Below are 20,292 nucleotides of genomic sequence, written 5' to 3'. Positions count from 1 at the left end.
CTGACTGACAGAAGGAAAGACTGAAAAGCAGTGAGAGCAAATTGTTCTCTTGTTTGAATAAACTGAGTTTGTTCAAGTGAGTAATGACATGGTTACATGTTTTACAGAGAAAGATTATGAGCCTTTAAAAATGAATATTGTACTTATTACGCAGCCTGTATAATTTTCTCCGGTATAGCAAACAGTACACTTATGCTCTTATGCTACGTCTTTTTGACTATCAAATCATGCTAGACATATGTAAGCTGTGTAAGATAAAGATGATTTTTCTTCAAGTATTATATTTTAAAGAAAAGATAAAACATTGTAATCTAATTTTGCAGTTTTGTTTGCAGTGAATTTATGTATAAATCTCCATTGTGCATTCCCGCACTTAGTAAGGAAGAACTCCCTGCAATTAGGCTGGGGACTGCAAGCTGGGAAGCAGCTCTGTGGAAAAGGTCCTGATGGTGCTGGTGGGCAGCAAGATGACCATAAGCCAGCAGTGTCTTGGCAGCAGAGAAGGCCACCAATCTGCTGGACTGTATTAACAGGAATAGAGCTAGGAGGTCAAGGATTTACTACAGTGTATGGCATCAGCGCAAGAGACAACAGACATCAACTAGAACAATACTGTCTGAGACTAGCATACAGAAAAACATTTTGATCACAAAGACAGTTGTCAAAAAGATTGTGCAACCTCCATCCTTAGAGACTTTTCAAGAGCAGATGAGACAGCTGGTCACACCTCATGGCTGGTTGGACAGGAGACATCCTGAGGTCCCTTCCAAGCTGAAATTTCCCATTTTTAAGATTATGTTATTTTAATGTGGTTGAGAGCTCAGTTGACTGTGGTTCTGGAAAGAACATGGTGTAGAAAATGTATTAACTATATGAACTATTCATCAATTTTACTTATCTGCAATCAGGCCCATACACTGCCATTAAAGAAGGGACATTTCTATCCCCTCCGCTCCGTATGATAACTCAGTTTGCAGTAAAGGCCTCATGCAGCAATGTAACATCTTCTTGGAAGCTTAAGAGTACCCTCTGCTGGCTTCACATGGGAGTTGTGAAAGTGTGCAGCACAAGCTACTGAAATAACATTGTAGAGATAGGCTCCTTTCCTGGTGTAGCACAGCTGTGCATCTCCACATGGGGCAAACAGCTGTGTAGCAACATTTATCATCTACAAAGAGAATGCCTGGAGCAACATCGAACTGTGATTGCTACAGAGTTCTCTTTCCCAAGCAATGGGAATTCCAGAGCTGTCATCCCATTAGGATGGCTGTCTTGTCAAATAGCCTGTCAAACACCATCTGCGTGAAGAGCTTTAACATAAAATAAGACTTATTCTGGGGACACTGTTTGTTTTGTATGAACAATGTGTAATGAACTGATAAGAGAATTATGTCCTAAAAGATAGAACAGCTTGTGTCCTAATGACTCATCTGTCTCTCTTGTGAGCTAACAGGAAGTTTTTCCAACTTTTCCAGCTCACACAGCAATTTAATTTCTTGTTGCAACTTTGACATCAGGTAGGAAGAATTTATGATAATTGCTGAATAAAAAATGAGAACTATGTACATCATAATGTATAAAGATAACAAAAAAAACCTACAAAGTACTGCAACAGAAAGGTAATTGTTAACTTATATGGCTCAAGAAGCACATATGTATATACATAACTATGACAGTACCTCTTTAAATACATAACCATTTAGATTTACAGTCACAAAAATAGATACATAAACGACATTGAGGCTTCATACTCCTGGACTGAAGCATTAAAGAGTACCAAGATGTTGCCATTGATGGGGATACTAAGCCACACCAGTCTGGGAGTGGCTTTGTACACTTGATGACTTCTCACTTTCCCCAGTGATGTGAGATCTATTTAACAAAGCTGGGCAGTCAGAGCTAAGCTTTCTATCATAAAGACCCTGGGAACCACCCTTGTACAGAAAGAATTCTGAATGAATTTCCTGAGCACAAGTTGAAGTGGACTGAAACTATGTGCTTCGTTACTGTCAAGGTTTATGGTTGGTCATTTTCTTTGGAAACATTTTATGTTAAAATTTCAGCTATTTTCTAAATGAGAGTTTTTAGCCTTCTTCACTTCTTGAAAACATGAAAATGTGTTATTACCCAGCCCAGAACCTAAAACTAAAACTAAAAAAAGGAAAGCAAGCTAAAAACAACCTTATTACTTATGTTATATATTATAGATCAGTCTCAGTTCTTTGAAACACTTCCTCCTTCATCTTTTGCAAGGCAAAGATCTTGCAGAGGACCATTTTCTATGTTTGCATGTTACCTCAAACAAATGAGGCTATAATCACAGCTGCATGCGGGTTTTTATTTTGCCAGTCATTAAAATTAACTATTATAAAGTACCTAACAATATGTTTTGATACATAAAACTGCAGAGAATGATTGAAAATGATACTACCTCATCAATTTTGTAATTCCATAGGTTTTCAAATGTCACAAAGAACAATCCCACTTGGCTTTGTCTTGGGCAAATATAAGATGACCCACAAGGTCTCTCCTGTTAGAAGATCAAATTGTTTACTCACATATCCTCTTCTGAGCAGTCTTTCTTACTCTAGGAAAAATACATGCAGGCCATCTTATTTTTTTGGTTGGGTATATGTTCCTCCTCCTTATCTCACCACAAACTATTTTTTTCCTTTTTAACTTAGAAATGTTGAAGAGAAAATAAATAAATAAATAAAAAGGAACTTGAAATAACTTCTTTCTTACAGCCCAACACAACAGGCAAGAATAACAGGACCCAAACTGGAGTCTTAGAAGATACCTAAACATTATCATGAAACTATTTAGTTTAAGGTTCCCCCCACCCCCACCCCCCTTTTTTTTTCCTCTTCGCGCAAAGATGATACATACATAGGAGTGAATGAGATGTGAAAATAGGGCAGGTGACCCTAGGTGAATACAGAGATACTGTCTAAGCATGAAGAGATCGGGTCAAGAAAGCCAAAGACTACTTGGAAGTAGAACCAGGTAAGGAATTTGAAGAACAAGGGCTACTACAGGCCTATCTGCAGCAAATATGTATGCAGAAAGTGAAAGGTGACCGAAAATGGCACTCTGCAGAACAATTGGGTATTGGGTGAGAGGACACAGAAAAGGCCAGGGTACTCAATGACTTCTTTGCTTTGGTCTTTACTGGCAGTATTTGTTTTCAAGATTCCCAAGCCCATGTCAGTATCTGGAATAAGGAAGACTTACCTGAAAGATGATCAGATTAGGAAACATTTAAACAAACAGGTCATACACTGGTCCATTGGGTCTGATGGGATGCACACATGAGGCTGGCCAATGTTATTGCAAAGCCATTCTTGATCATCTTCAAAAAGTCATAATTTGAAATGGTTCCTGAAGACTTGCAGAAAGCAAATGTCATACTATCTTTGAGAAGGATTGCCTGAGGAATGACAGGGCAGTCAGCCTCACCTCGTTCTATAAGAAAATGATGGAGAAAATACTCCAGGAAGACTTTTCCAGACATGTGAGCAACATGAAGTTGTCCAAGCTTGGTTCAGCACAAATTTACATCATGCTTGAGAAAGCAGACAGTATTCTACAACAAAACAAGCTTGATGGATGTGAGTAGGACACTGGATGTTGTTTACCTTGACTTTAAGCAAGGCCTTTCACACTGTCCCTTGAAATCTTCACTGATAAACTCAAATATAAGCTAGATAAACAGACAATGATGTGGTCTGAAAACTGGCTGAACTGCCTGGCCCAAAGGGTTGTGATCAAAGGTGCAACACTTAGCTATGGGTCCGCAAATGTGACATTTGCCAGGGGTTGATCCTGAGGCCCATACTGCTTAATACCTTCATTAATGTCCTGGAGGATGGAACAGGACCCACTCCTGGCAAGTTTGCACACAACACAAAACCAGGAGTATTAGCGGACTGACCAGATGGTTGTGCTGTCCTTCAGAGGGACCCTGACAAAACAACATGAACATGATGTTCAACAAAAGGAAATGTCAAGTCCTGCACCTAAAGAGAAATAACCCAGAACAAACTTGAGGCTGGAGAATGGTTTTTCCAACAAACTGAGGGTCCCAATGGATACTAAGCCGACTGTGAGCCAGAAGGGCCCTGATGAACCTGCTGTAGTCTGATCTTGCTTTGAGCATGGCTGTTGGACTAGACATCCTCTACAAGCATCCTGTACAGGTATATTCTATCCTCAACCATTCTGTGACTTTGTCATCTCAGAAATTCATTTGGCTTCCACTCTTGGCAGTGGAAAAGTTGTTCAATTCTGTTCAAGTGACAGAACTAATTCTGGCTGTAGCTGGGATAGGTGTGGAAGAGTAAAAAGTCAAGACAAATAATAATAAAAAAAACTAGGAAAAAAAAAGAGATCTAATGTAATGGAAATACAACTTCAAATGTACTTTCTAATAAGAAAGAAAATCTAATACACCAGTGCTACTACAGTAGCATCTATTAAAATCTATCTACTAAAAATCAGAAAGAAAAAAAAAAAACAACAGTATCTCTGCAGGCATATTATGGATTAACATTATAACTGAAACAAGAAAGCTAGTCACGGGGTAGCTGAAAGAGATGGAGAATTCCATTTTGACCTGAAGAAGATACAAAGGAAAGGTGACTCCTCTGACTAAGTCTGGGAGCTTTCTTTCAGAATACATACAATGTAATTGCAGAAAATAATCCATGGCAGGCTGATGGAAGGCAAGAATAAACAGGAAGGATACTAATAGGTGAGCTAGGATAATAACAGAGTATTGTCATTTTTGTTATTGCTAAATAGGATCCAGGACTGCATGTTGTTGGTGGTGTTTTTGTCACAGCTTTTAATGACACATTATTTTCAATTAGCCACTTGTTAATATGGAACAAAATTAGGTGTACAAATAATTAAGAATGGTCTGCATCAAGAATGGTCTGAAAGTAACTTTAAGGGAAAGGATCCATCATGTTTGTGAGAGATAATTGTATTATACCTGCATAGTGCTGTATACACTGAGCACTTAATATCTTAGGAGACTTTCAAAAGTTTTGGTCCTTTTTTAACTTGCAAATATCAGCTGAAAGGTTAGCAAATACAACTGCCTAACTGACTCTCCCCCACTCAGTAGGATAATGTATGATCAATCCTTGTCAACTGTAAATGGAAAACTAGAGTTGAGTTTGTACAATATATATATCCTGTGTACATAGACTGCTCTAAAAGTAATGCCTCCCATTTATTTTCATGGAAACTACAACAGAATTCAATCTCCCTGTTAAAGCAGGTTCCCTACAGTAGTTTGCACAAGAAAGCATCCAGGCAGGTTTGAAATACGTCCAGAGAAGGAGACTCCAAAACCAGTCTGGGCAGCCTGTTCCAGTGCTTTGTTACCCTCAAAGTAAAGAATTTTTTCCTTATGTTTGTATGGAACTTCCTATGTTCTGGTTTGCACTCATTGCCCCTTGTCAAGGTGGCTGGGCACCACTGAAAAAAGCCTGGCCCCATTCACTAGATGCCTACTCTTTTAATATTTATGAGCATTGTAAGACGCCCTCTCAGTCTTTTCCATGCTGAACAGTCATGGGTTTCTCAGCCTTTTCTCATAAGGGAGATGATCCAGGTCCCTCATCACCTTTGTGGTCTTCTACCAGACTCCTTAAAGTTCCTGTCTTTCCTGAACTGAGGATCCCAGAACTGGACACAATAGTTCAGATGTGGCCTCACCAGTGCAGAGTAGAGGAGGAGGATCACCTTCCTTACTTGCTGGCCACGTTCTTTTTAATGCACCCATTCCATGATTCTGTGAACAGCGTTAAGGTTTTCAGTATGTGGATTTCTCAACATACTAATACTTGTCTCTCTGAATTTCCAGACCTCATAAACTAAGCTAAAATATCAATTTTGGACAATATACTAAGAAAAATAAATAAGAGAACCTGTTTCATTACTGTTATTATAGCTAAACTGACAGACAAAAAGGGAGATTTTTCAAGCATTAAGACTAGCAGTTCATTAAAAAAATAAATAAGTACAAGAGTTGGGTACACTGCTCTGTGCAACGATTTGCAGTTTGACCTTCATTACTTTCATAATCATGACATTACTTCATGGCCATTTAAATGCTTCTTGTAAGAGAGACAGACAGCTTGACACAAAAAAAACTTTGTATTTGGACATGAAATAAGTTTAAAGACCAAAAATTTTTGTAATACATGCAGTATTTTTGTGGTACATTGCAGTTTCTGCATGAAGGAATTCAGTGATGCACTTTTGCTTCACATGCACTTTCATGTTAGATACCACTGTCAATCTGTCCCTCTGCTGCCATCTGTTGCGTGGCAACAAAACATTACAGAATGTTGGTGCAAAGGTGCAACCTCTACTGCCACACCACCAACACCCACCTCTGATATTGTGGGCCAACATAATAAAATAGGAGGCATTACTTTCAGAGCAGCCCTCATATCTTACCGTGACCTGCATCTCGATCTTGTCTATAACCTAGGGGCTTTGGCATCTCTATTGAGAAAGAAGTTAGTGATTTGAATCCTTTCATGAGATCTCTACCTTCCTGAATTAATTACCTAAATTGGCAAGTAATTCACCAAAATAGACTGCTTTTATTCTATTTATGAATGGATGGTATTATACTTTGCAGAGAACTCAGTGTCTATGATGTATATGCTGGGAATTCATGTCAGAGGAAAAAAAAAAAAAATCAATAGTGAGATTATTTCCAAATGCTCAGATGAAAACATTTCAGCACATGCTTAGATGTTTAAGTTTAGACACTGCATAAGTACTGTGGTATACTTGCTGTATAGAGGACTTTCCTGACACTGTTTAAGAGTTTTAATTGAAATAGAAAAAAATAGAATAGGTTTTCTTGTTCCTGGAAAGTGCCTCTGTCTGAGTTCAAGATGAATCTTCTGTAGGGTTCAATTATAACCTAACAGAGAACCTTTCTGTACAGTACTTGGATACTAGTAAGTAGCGTACTTCCCATTGCAAAAAGTGCTTAGTTTTAGGTCAAGAAACCCCGGAGAAGCAGCAAAGCAAACCAGCTAAAGGGATACAGCTTTTAGTTTGATACCACAGCATGACATTTCTAAGATAATAAGCAAGAATCTGGAAGATTAGGTTCTGATGAGAACTCATTGCAGCCTTCTAATACTTAAAAGGAACTTATCATCAGGAGGGAGACTGACTTTTTACAGAGTCTGACAGTGACAGGACAAGCAGAAATAGTTTTAAACTAAGAGGGGTGAAATAGATTAGATTTAGGGGGAAATGAGGCACTGTAACAGATTGTCCAGGGAAACTGTATGCCCTGTTGCTGGAGGCACTCAAGGCCAGCTTGGATGGGGCCCTGGGCAGCCTGGTCAGGTGGGTGCCAACCCTGTCCAAGACAGGAGGGTTGGAACAAGATGATTTTTAAGGCCTCTTCCAACCCAAGACATTCTATGATTCTTTAAACTGGGGGTTCACCAACAATTTTAGCCTGTAGTATTTATGACAGAACTTCTCTAAGGCACATCTTGTTTGCTGGGTCACTTTTGGAGTATTTACCAACATGTTCACGTAGTTTGGCATGAGACCTTAAATTCCAGGCAACCATAAGATCAAAGCTTTGTACTACCTAACCCTATCTCCTTCCAACATAAGGAAAAAAGCGAGCTGTTCCTGTTCCATTTTAACAGTTTTTCCTAAAAATACAGAGTAGGAAGCTAAACCGCCTAGCTGGTAGGACTAGCTTGTTTAACACAAAGAACCTGACCTGCACTGCCAGTTCCTGCTGAAGTCAGTTTAAATTCTACCCTACCTCCCATCTTCAATGCTCATTTTGAGGACAGCGGAGGAAAAAAAAAATTAAGAGCCCACTTCTCATTATATTCATATCAGAGGGCCAAAAAATAATATTCAGTCAGAACAATCTTTAGTTCTGACTTTTAAAATGAAGTGTAATTATGGTCTGAAGCTGTAAAGCAAGGATACAGAACAAACAAGGACTGCCTCCAGAAACTCAGCAGTGAGAATGGTACGAGGCAGCAGCATGCTTATTGTAAGATGTCTATCAAATACGTAGCTCAGTAAACATGGCCACAAGGGCACACTGCTGGCTCATGGCCAACCTGTTGTTCACCAGGACCCTCAGGTCCTTCTCCTCAGAGCTCCTCTCCAGCAGGTCATCCCCTAATCTGTACTGATGCATGCAGTTATTCCTCCCCAGGTGCAAGACTCTACACTTACTCTTGTTAAACCTCATCAGGTTCCTCCCTGCCCAAACCTCCAGCCTGTCCAGGTCTCGCTGTATGGCAGGATCTTTGTACTTCTTACCTGAGAGTACTGCTGATCATTTCTGGACTTTAACTTCTTCACTGTCAAGCCTATACTATGTTTTTTTAATCAGTATTCTATACTACCTCTTCATGCTCTCAGTATCTACCACCTCCAGACTTTACTCACTTCCATCTAAACTTTAAATGCTGCAGCAAGCTGGTCCTTGCTTTATTTACAGATTCAATGGTCTTGCAGAACAGCGTACTAATTTTAGTTCTAATACTTGCTTTTAAGCCTAGGGACAACATGGGAATGCCTTTTACACTATACTTATTAGCTTTATTTCCAAAATGGCAGAAGAGACAACAAGATAAGTTGATTGTAACATGCTTGCTCTGAAAAAGAACAGAAACTATTATCTGCAGTAGTAGATGGTAATGGAAATTAAGATTTCATCACTTTCAGAGATCACTCATATAACAGCTCTGAGATACTGAGTGCAAGTATTAGCCAAGCTTACTTCTCATTCCTTTATAATTTTATACACTTAATGCAAGTATCTGGAAGAAAGATATGTCTACCTGCCTTTGGAAACCTGTTTGACATTACTTTCCTCTAAGAATTACATTTCCCCCCAAAAATCTACATTCCAGCACAACTTAAAGATGTCCAGTGCTGAACAGAAATACAGTGCTTATTAGGTTCTGTAAATTTTTAACCTCTTCCACTGTCCAAACGAAAAGTAGAAATGACCACACAGCAAGGTACTGACATTTTAAAAAAAATTAAGGCACATTCCAACAAAATAAACTTTTATTGAATGCAGTAGTAGGCATTCTATTGTAAGGGAACAGTGTTTCCCCCCCCCCTTAAAGTGATCTCCCCTTTGACAGTTCCTAAATGCAGTATTTCAGTTACAGAAACATTTCTCACATCAAAAAAGAAGATTCAGTTTAGATTTTTTCTTGAATTATGAAGTGCAACTAAGTCCTTCCAAAAGAAGATGATAATTACCAGTAGGAATTAGAATGAGAAACCTTCAATTTGTTTATTACTGTTGGGTGCAGTTTATGTTAATTCAAATTTTATACTTACCCATCTAGACTGCTGTTCTTAAAGAACTATATAAAAAGTGGCATTTAAGAATAAAGAAATGCAGCTTAAAGAGCAGTTTGTCACCATTTAAAAAAAATCTTAATGGTAGCCTGCATGTTTAATACCATTTCCACAGTATGTCAGCTAGCACAGGCTTAGTCCAATAATTTAGAACTTGAGAATAGGAATGTCTTTTGGTTCTGAATGCAGATCATAAGTCCTCATGTCCTGTATGTGAAGGCTCAGTTGTTCCAGTCTCCATCTCCTCTCCTATGAAATTAAGTATCATTAGAATGCCAAAGTGAGTACATATTATTAACTACATCACAGCTTTTTAAATGAGGAATTTTTAGAAGTGAAACCCTGAATCAACATATTTTACAAGACCAAACAAGGTATAAAGTCATATAGAAGGGCTATTTGCACCAGCAAGTCCAAGCTCATGAAATTTGTACCAGATGCAAACAAAAGATTCAAATATACTGATTTCACAGTGGTAGTGAAAGATAAAAGCAGCACAGATATTTCTATTTCAAACTTTTGTCTTCAGCTGTTCACAAGGAATTTTCTCCTTTCCACATGACCTCACATAAGACATACAGATATTTGAATGTAAGAAGCAAGAATTACTCAGAATTATGTTCTACACTGCAGACTACCCAGTTCAGATGTTAAAACAGCCCTTAAAAAGCAAAGCAGCTTTACTGTGTTGTTAACACCATCACTACAAGAAAATGTTAGGTCACACTGTAAACTGTTCAGTTTGTTTTTTCTTTCATAAAATGTCAGGCCACATTAAAACCACAGTTAGGCAGCTTTCGTGCATGTAAATATTCAGGAGATCAGTTACTGTGCATTTCTGGTTTTTTTTGTTTGTTTGTTTTTAAAAAAGGATTAATAAGAACACTAAGTACTGAGTGTAGTTAACTGAAAGACCTTAATGAGCAATACTGCATAGTACTGCAGAGATCTTTACAGCTTCATTAGTGCAAGATTCACCAGTTCTGACTCTTGTGTGTTCTGTGTATGATCAGATAAACCTCTAAGTCATCCTTAATAATGGAGAAAAAAGCAACGAGGAAGACAACCTTCCTTTTGTGATAGCAATGATCTGCCAGTTCATGTTAATGAAACCTAGTGACTTACAAACATAACCTTGGTTTAAACACAAAACAGAACACAGGAACATGAAATTTAAAAAACACTCATTTTTGAGGAAGAAAACATGCATGCCAGAATACAAGGCCAACTGCAACAACCTGAGACAGACTAGAGCTTTAGACAGATAATAAGTTACACAGAATAACTTTCAAGTGGCAAGATCCTTAGACAGAAACACATCACCATATATATGTATTTAAGATATATTTTATATATATATATATACACACATATATTTAAATATCTGTCATTAAAAAGTCACTTGCCTGTTTTTACAGTTTGAACACATGTTCCACCCTTATCTTCAAATCCTTCTGAACATACACACTTGTAACTACCTGAAGTATTAACACAGTCTTCATTCTCCTTCGTGCATACCTTTTCTGAAAGGTTACATTCATCTATATCTAGAGACAGGATAGAGAGAGGAAAAGGAAAAAGAGTCCATTGCTATTGTTTTGTTATATAACTTAGTTATGCCCAAACAGAATTCCATCTCAGGCCACTTCCAACATAACAATTAATTGCTTACTGAAGAGCAGAATGCTGCTGCAATAGATTTGACTTCTGTTAAAATAAGCTGTTACACTTTGCCATATTTCAGACTGTTTCAAACTCATTCAGACAGAAGCATTTTATGTTCTGCAGGTCCTACATCAGGAAATGAATTAAACTGCAGCATTCATCTTAACCTACTGCAGATTTCCCACTGTCACTTTCTGTTCATGACACCAAGGTGCAACAAAAGGGAAGGGATCTTGTAAACACTTCTTTGTCACAGTTAAAAGCTACTTAGGATTGTATACCCTATTCTCTCCCACACTGAGAAGCTCTGATTTCACTCTTACTTTGCGTTACAATTCACTGCAAATTATTATCATTGGAATTTGGACATTAATGGATCCAAAAGACAGACTGTACTGCATACTTTCTTTTCTGTTAAATAAATGACTACAAAAACACTTCTAGTGAAGTGAAATGTAACTGACAATATTTGTGTATTTGTTTTTGAATCAGCTATAAAAGAATTTCATCTTTTTGTTGGAGAGTTTCAGCTTTAAACTTTATCATGCATATTAGAGTAACAAAATAAAAAATATATAGAGTCTTTACAGCTAAATCACAACAACTGGGATTATTCTGATAGATTTGAAAACTGAATCAGACTGAAGTGAAAGTGCTTTGACAGCTCCTCAGTGTGACTAACAGTGAGCTGACTGGCATTCAGCCATGTCCTGTTAAATCCACCAACCTGTACACTTTTCATCTTCCTTCATGTATCCAGATGCGCAGGTCTTACACTTGTCAGAGCCTTCTCCTGTGCAACCTACACAGCTAGCATCACAAGCTAAAGAAAATATTTTAAACATAGAAATTTATATACTTTAGTTTTAAAATAACTCCCCCCTTAAAGTCAGTCAGTTTACCCACGCTTAAGATAAAACACTTAAATATAAAAATTAAACTATCTCAGTCTTAAAATAACACCCTTGAATTCAGTCAGATTACACAGACAAGACAGAGTCAGAAATGTCTCACCTTACTCCCATGATAGGTCTAAAGCCTCATCCTCCCTAAGCCCAGCCAGAATTAGACTGCATGGTACTAAATGCCTTCTCTAGCATTCCATTAAGATTCTAGACAATACACTACACAAGCAGATTAAAAAGAAACCTTTGCATGAGAAAGATCCATCTGTGTTCAAACAATACTGCTCATCTTTGCAAGGAGAAGAGGCACATTCATCTAAATCTGAAATATAAAAAGCAACAAGTTATCTGAAATAGTAGTCATAATTAAATAGACAGATTAATATTCAAGAGCTATACTTAGAGATCATGTAATAACTGGCTATAAACTTGAACAGAATTGAGAACAATCATTACAATGAGGTTATGCTTAGGTAATGCAAGTTGCAAATAAAGCAACGTGATAACTCAATTACCGTTTTCTTAGGCATAAGGTTATATTAACAAATGAAAACTGTCATTTGCAGAAGCTGTTCTGTGGTGACAACAACAGACGTATCAGAAATTCAAGAGATGGAGTCAAATAAAGCTTCCAGACTACCTGCCATCCTTGTCATTTTCAAGTCAGTGTTATGCTATTTACATAAAAAGCATAAATGCAGGCAAAACAAACAGACAGAATACTCTTCTGAAATACTTTGATTACTTTATCCTGTATTACCAAACTCTGGAACTTTTAAAAGAATTTACTAAAAGCAAAACAAAACAAAAAACAACAACAAATCCATACGACTAAAGCCCATAGTTTTTGACAAAAAGCAAACTGAAAAAAAACAAAGTTATGGTCCAAACCAGCTAATCTGAAATAGTTTTACTCAGAAAGTTAAAATATTTTGGTCTTGTAAATTCAAGGAAAGAGCACAATGGTATCCATTACCAAAAAAAATTTGGACTAAAAAAGGCTATTTCAGTCACAGCTGCTGCCAATATCATTCCTACTAACTCGTTAATTAGCCTGTACTTGATCAGCTGTAATGTGGAAGAAAACAGCTGTACAGAAGACAATACTACAGCACCCTAAAAACTTCTTCCTGTGTTCTACCATTGTCTAGGTAGGTGTTGCAGTAGCAGTAATTTAAACCTTAATTCACATTAACACTTTTCAAAAGAAGCCATATTCACGTAACTTCTAACGTAGTGCTTCCAGACACCATTGTAAACGTCTTTTGCTAATTCAATTTTGATCAGTTTGCTATGGCGTACCTCATATATTGATGACTTTATATATATATATATATATATATATATATATGTATATATATATTGATCTCCCAAGACAGAAGTACTGAGCTAGCAACTGGTGATCAGCGGGGAAGAAATACTGCTCTGCTCCCACATGAAACAAGTTTGGAGACGAGAAACTACAACAGTAGAAACCTAAACCAATTGATTTCAAAGCACACGCTCATAAAAATACTATAGAACGTAATGCAATCTAATTTTATCAGCCGGTGTTGCTGCAAAACCTGCTTTAAGTGTAGTAAGCATTACTCACCCACACAAGCTGCTTCTTCATTTTTGATCCAGCCTTCTTTACAGTCTTGGCAGTCCTTGTTACTTGAACCGGTACAAGTTTTACAAGCAGTGTGGCAGGCTGAGATGACAGAAAACCACAATGTGAGCTATGTTGAGAGATTCCAATATGAGTTAATGCCTACACATTCTCAAAGAAAAACTTATTTAGGATTTACTAGAAACCATCCTGTTTTAGTAGTCTGAGCCTTGAATTCACAAGATTAAAACTTGACTTTGTGGAAATACCATTTTACAAAGTGCAGCTCTGTCCTACCAAAAGTACAGGAAGCCAAACCTACAGGTTCCTGCATCACTTAAAATGGAGCGTCATGCAATTATACTGACAGAAAGTACGTTCAGTTTATGAAATATTTGGGAAGATCAAGAACAAGCCAGCACTCATTCTGAATCCTCATATTCCTCCATATCCTAATATCCTATCCTCCAATCCTAATCCTTCATATACTGAGTATTCAGATAATTTCGTTTGCAGATACCTATTAAACCAATGTGTGAAGCAACACTACTCTTCAGAAAACAAGGAAATATACCATAAATCCAGCTGACTGACTGCATGTTATATGGTAATATAAAATAAATTAAATGGAAGAATTACTAGATAGATGAGAAAATAATATTTAAATAAATAAATAAATAAATCTCACCGTCAGGATTTAGTTGCTACAAGTATCCTATTCAAAACATAAAAATAGCTGAAAAAAGGTAACATATTATTTGTACAGCCTGATGGACTGTTTCATAATTGAGCTTAGACATATTTAATTGGAATCTACATAGTCTATAGTACAGATGTGCTGTTTCCATGACTGTTTACTCCAGCTACATGTATTTGAGACATGAGCTAAAACCAGCCTTTAAAATAGTTCACTACACAGCCACTTCAGTTCCAGATTTTTGTACAGTACCTTAAGGGATTTAAAAAAAGCACAAAACTGACTCTTGCCTCTCTCACAACTGAATTCTGCTTCTTAAGGAAAAAAAATTAAAAAAAGATAGAGAGGAAGGAAGAATAGCATGCAGGGGAAAAATTCAACATCAGTCTAGGAGTGACTTACAAAATTCTCAGAATTCCATAAAAATGACTGACAAGTCCTCCATGGTTAAAGCTGAGTAATCAAAGACTATTTTCCCATAACTACTTTAAGTTATTACACTTATCTGTTTAAATTGTTTCAATTTTGTTACCTGTACAAACTGAATGTGTCTCATTTCTCAAGCTACTGTAGTAACCACTAGAACAGTCCAAACAAAATTCTCCTGTGTATTCCTTGTTGCAGCTACATGTGCCATCTCCACCTCGGGTACCATCACCGTCACAGTGGCCATTTCCATGACAAGGTCTTTCTGATCCGCCACGACAAGCTCAAAAGGATTAAAATATTTTTTAAATCAGACATAAAAGGAAATAACTTCCTATTCTTAGCCACAATCTCCCCAGGTGCCTCCCTCTGCACAGACATACATACATAAAGATATATACAACATAAAGATATATACCTATAACAGTATGCAATTTCCAAATCTTTTTCCCTTGAGAGCAACCAAAATACTAAGATATCTAAGTATACAGAGGAACTCAAAAACTGTCTCCAGGGAAATTCAGCTATAAATTTCATGACTAAGAATGTTATCTATTTTTCTAGCTTGCGGGATAAAGTTGGTGTCTTTATTTATTCCAGATATCTAAGAATGCTCATACTGCAGTTAGAAGAACCTACCAATGATCTCTTAGATCAACATCAGGAATTAGCACTACATTTTTAGCAACTGCCAAATAAGAGGCCAAAGCTAACCTCCAACAACGTGCAGTTTTTACAGATTTATAAACCATACCAATTTCAGTGGCCAAAACACTTTCTTTCTCTTGTATCACAGACCTCACTGTTATCCAATCATGTTCCCACCTATTTCTGACACTCCCTTTTTAACTCATCCTTATTTATGTTTTTTTTCATTTAATCCCCAGTAGTGTTTTGGCTGATTTGTCTTTCTCGAACTCAGTCGAGGACTGCTCTCTACATACCTCCTGAAATGGTATTTAAACAATAGGTTTACTACTCAGCAGCTGCTGTCTCAAGCCAAATATCCTACTTCATATGTCCATATTACTAAATACTGCAACAAGCAAATGAAAAAGAAAACATCTGTGTCTGTATGCTTCAAAAGAAAAATTACCAAGGCAATCTGGTCCATAAGTTCCAGGTGGGCAACAAACTTCTAATGTTTCTATGCAAAACCACTTAAACAAATCGGGATATTTCTTCTTTCTGTATATGAAAGACAGTCATTTATCAATAAAAAGAACAAAGATTTTTAACAGTTAACTCATACAACTGGACGTCCACACTGTCAACCAAAACCTACTGCACATGACACAAGATTAGACACTTCTCTTGTGAAATGACAACTACCTTATTTCAGGAACCAATTCCCAGAAGTATTCCAACTTGAGGCACTGTTAAAAAAATAACCTTCTAAACTGCAATACTATTACCTGATTCCACACAATGTTTTTATTTACAAAAAAGTGGAATAAGAGTGATCAACAAAATGATCTCAGTGTAGTCTTGATATCTTCTTCCACCTTTTTTTTTTTTTTTTAGGGAAAGTTTATATAAAATTCAGACAGTCACATTTACATATTTCTCATAATTACAATAGCTGTCTTAAAGACAACTGTTGTATTTACCACAGAGAGATGAGAACCCCTAAGCAGGTATTAACATTTGCTCAAATTACTGTGAACCTGACTTCTTGGTAAGATGCACATTAAAATTCCTCTTCTTTTTTGCCATGAAACAAGGAATATTTCAGAAGGATTTTTTTTTTTTATATTAGGAAGTAATAGTTACATGTTACTTCAGCACTAGAATATACCCTTAATAAACACTATAAACACTAAGTAATATTTTACAAGCAGGCACAATAGCTGCTACACTTACACTTCCGACTCACAACACTGTAGGGGTTAAAAGTGACCTCTGGAGACCACCTAGACCAACTCCTCTGCTAAAGGAGGATCCCTACAGTAGGTTGCAAAAGAAGGTATCTAAACTGGTCTTGAATATCCCCACAGAAGAACTCCACAACCTCTCTGGGCACCTCTGTCATGCTCACAGTAAAGAAGTTCTTTCTCATGTTCAACTTCCTGTGCCCATTGTCCTTTATCCTGTCAATGAACATCACCAAAAAGAACTTGGCCCCACACACTTGACACCTGGCCTTAGATATTTTACACATTGATAAGATCCCCTCTCAGTCTTCTCCAGGCCCCTCATCATCTTCGTGGCCCTCCTCTCTCCAGTAGTTCCCCGTCTTTCCTGAACTGTGGAGCCCAGAACTGGACACAGTACTCCAAATTTGGCCTCACCAGGGCAGAGTAAAGGGGGAGGATCACTTCCATCGACCTGCTGGCCCGACTCTTTTTAATGCTCTCCAGGGTATCATTAGCCTCCTTGGCCGCAAGGGCACAATGCAGGCTCATGGTCAACCTGTTGTCCTCCAGGACACTTGGGTCCTTCTCTTCATAGCTCCTTTCCAGCTGATCAGCCCCTAACCTGTACAGATGCACATGGTTATTCCTCCTATGTAGAGGACTCTACACTTGCCCTTGTTGAAACTCATCAGGTTTCCTCTCCACCCAACTCTCCAGCCCGTCCAGGTCTTACTGTATGGCAGCACATCCTTCTGGTGTGTCAGTCACTCCTCCCAGCTTTGGATTATCAGCAAATTTGCTGAGGGGGCATTCCATCCCTTCATCCAGATCACTGATGAAGATGTTGGAAGAGACTGGACACAGTACCAACCCCTGGGTAACACCACTAGTTACAGTGCTCCAACAAGTGCTGCTGATCACAATCATCTGAGCTCTGCTAGTCAGCCCGTTTGCAATCCACCTCAAATGACAATTCAAAGATCTCAGTATCATATTGATACTGATGTTCCAAAAATTTTAATAAAGGAAAGCCCTATAAGATGCCTAGAAATTCTGTAGTCTGCCAGGAGATATGCCTTCAGCAACTCCTGAGGCACATACTGCTTCTTATAAACTATTACATCTAATCACATCAACTCTAAGGCACAGACTCTGAAAAGCCTTCCTCCAGTCTGCATGTTTAAAGTCTACTCAGCCCTGCACAGTAGAAGTATGAAGCAATAAAAGAATCATTAAGAACAAACTGGACTATCAAAAATTCTTATCCAGTGATAAAGTGGTATAACAATAGTTCAACCTATTGAATTTCACTTGATCTGACCCAGTTTGCCTGCACATGGGACACAGAAGTAGTAGATGAACTACTCTCTAACATGAATGCCCAGCTCCTTAATCCACACAAGGTGATCCCCAGCACAATTCATTCAGTATCACTTCTTGGTAGACATATATACCTATACTAAATGGAAGGATAAAAACAACCTGGGGACTGGAAAAATCTTGGTCCAGCATCTTGCAAACTCAAGGTAATTAAAAAAAAACACTAATGAATTTATAATCACTGAATAAAAGAATGAATATTAATTGTTGAGTAAAAAAGAATACATTCTATGAAGTTTTCTTTTCATCTAAATTGTAATTAGATGCTTTCTCCACTACTTGCTGTTGTACAGCAAAACCTAACTTCCATTCAGAGGTGGCTACAACTAGCAGCCCTGAATAAATTTAATTTGGAACATATAGTTCAGTGTCACCTCATGACAGCTCTTGGAATCTCCATAGCTAACGACATTTCCCCCCTGTCAGGAGAATTAAGTGGACTCACACACTTTTCATCTCTGTGCTACAACTAACAAACTCCTATTGATCAGGCACAGAATACAGTATTAGTATTTTGTCCTCTTAAATATTTATCAGCAAAGATCTATACTCAAAAAAAGATACTTACAGTTTGAACCACCATTTCTCTATATGTTCTTCATGCTCTTCTACCATGTTGTTACATTCAAAGTTACTGCTATCACAGAGATTCTCCGTGATCTCTACAAGACGAATTTCACTACAGAAAGAGAAGGAAAGTTGTAAGTTTAATTTACTGTTTAATTTCAGTTTGATTCGGTACCACTCAAAATGCAGAAGCTAGTCTGCAGCCTAGAACATTTTATCAGTTGAAAGTGTGTTCTGAACTAGCTCAAAGGCAGAGTAAATATTAGAATAAACACCTAATTCACTTCACTGTAACTACGAAGATTGCATTTATTATGTTTGCAGACTGTAGGTTAACCAGATTTTTCTACCAAATTCAACAGTAATTTTCAGATGTTGCTAATATCTGACACAAGCTCACAAAGGTCAGAAAATCTACCTTTGCACACCAGTGCTCCAATTAAGATTAAAAACCTCAGTTTGAAATTTGGAAGAAAGATGCCAGATCGCTACGCTCCATAATCAAACACATACACAAAGCAGGGCAGTAACCTGCCACTCTTCCAGTTTGCCATTTGGTACTGAAATAGCAAGCAGTGAATTCTAGGGAGCAGTTACTGCCTTGACTGTAAAACAAGACTGGCACTACACCAAGATGAAGCCCACGCTGTCTAGGACAATCAATAAGCATCATCAGTCGCTTACAAATACGGGATGTCAGTCTTTCTGGTGAAGTGCAGACACAACGTAAACTGCTGTATTTCAGTCCGTATGGATTCATGATTTGGACACATGAGGTTTTAGCTCTGGTATTTAAGTGCCAGATTAGCACTGGTTCTGCAAAGTCACACACAGGGATACAAAACCCAACCGAAGGAGAGCCAAGGCGCTCACCTGGACTCATACTTCGACAGTGTCTTCTCCTCCCAAGCAGTGTTTCCACCACCAAAATTCTTCTTCGCCGTATCCGCTAAGCCCTGGGAAATTAACAGCACCAACAGAATCTAAGCAGCAGTTCTCGTTTCCAACAAAACTCTGGGGCAGCAATAACTGCTTATATGATGTCACAGACACTTCAGCAAAGCTCCGAAGCTGCTGATCAAACCGATAAGCACAAAAATGACAAGCAACACCAAGTGAAGAAGCAGAGGTGATGGCACCACGCGAGGCCGCAAGTGACAGCACGGAGCTGCGGGGGGCGGGGCTTCCCACCCACCTGTCAGAACCTGCGGACACCCACCGGCATTACTGCACCGGCAGCGGAGTCCGAGCCCAGTCGGGCCCCGACCTGGCGCCTACAGCGGCTCCTGAGCGCGGAAAGAGCCGCTGCCGCGCGTCAATCCGATCGCCGCGGGGGCTGACGAGGGGCGCGCAGCCGGAGGCACGCAGCGCACGAAGGCCCCGGCGCTCCGCGGGCGACCCCCCTGCAGCCTACCACCCCACACCCTGCACCACGCGTCCCCGCCGCTCACCTGGTTGAACCTGTCCACGATACCCCGGCAGGTGGTGCACGCCAGGCGCCGCCGCTCGCCGGCGCCCATAGCAGGAGGAGGCGGCAGCAGCAAGAGGAGGAGCAGCGCGGCGTACAGCGCGGGCAACGGCGAGCGAGGCGCGTGGCCGGGCCCCATGGCGAGTGCAGCGCGAAAGGATAAGGCGCGAGGCAGCCCGGCCGCGCTCCCAGCCCGCCGCAGCGCGGCCCCACAGCACCGCCTCGCCCCGCCCCGGCCCCCGTAGCAACCAGAGAGACACCGGCCCGCGAGCCCCATTCAGATTTCCGCGTCAGCCCCACGCACGCTCCGGCTGCCAGCGGCCATTGGTAGAGGCGGA

At 39.0% G+C, this 20,292-nt stretch overlaps 2 protein-coding genes across 2 annotated transcripts in view; one reads left to right on the top strand and one right to left on the bottom strand.

Moving 5' to 3' along the window:
• Positions 1–20,292, top strand: part of ALG12 (ALG12, alpha-1,6-mannosyltransferase) — a 43,875-nt gene that overhangs the window by 7,719 nt on the left and 15,864 nt on the right. The gene's annotated exons all lie outside the window — the stretch shown is intronic.
• On the bottom strand, positions 9,079–20,188 carry CRELD2 (cysteine rich with EGF like domains 2). Its single transcript, NM_001199497.4, has 10 exons — positions 19,938–20,188; positions 19,360–19,442; positions 18,488–18,598; positions 15,780–15,871; positions 14,790–14,966; positions 13,564–13,662; positions 12,214–12,291; positions 11,792–11,887; positions 10,806–10,946; positions 9,079–9,648 (listed from the first exon to the last, which is right to left on the bottom strand). The coding sequence occupies exons 1-10, from the start codon at positions 20,091–20,093 to the stop codon at positions 9,590–9,592; spliced, it is 1,092 nt and encodes a 363-aa protein (NP_001186426.4). The 5' UTR covers positions 20,094–20,188; the 3' UTR covers positions 9,079–9,589.

Source organism: Gallus gallus, chromosome 1 (assembly GCF_016699485.2).
Source record: "Gallus gallus isolate bGalGal1 chromosome 1, bGalGal1.mat.broiler.GRCg7b, whole genome shotgun sequence".
In the NCBI taxonomy this organism is placed as follows: Eukaryota; Metazoa; Chordata; class Aves; order Galliformes; family Phasianidae; genus Gallus; species Gallus gallus.
The sequence above is the reverse complement of the archived record's forward strand: the minus strand, read 5'-3'. Positions and strand labels throughout refer to the sequence as shown.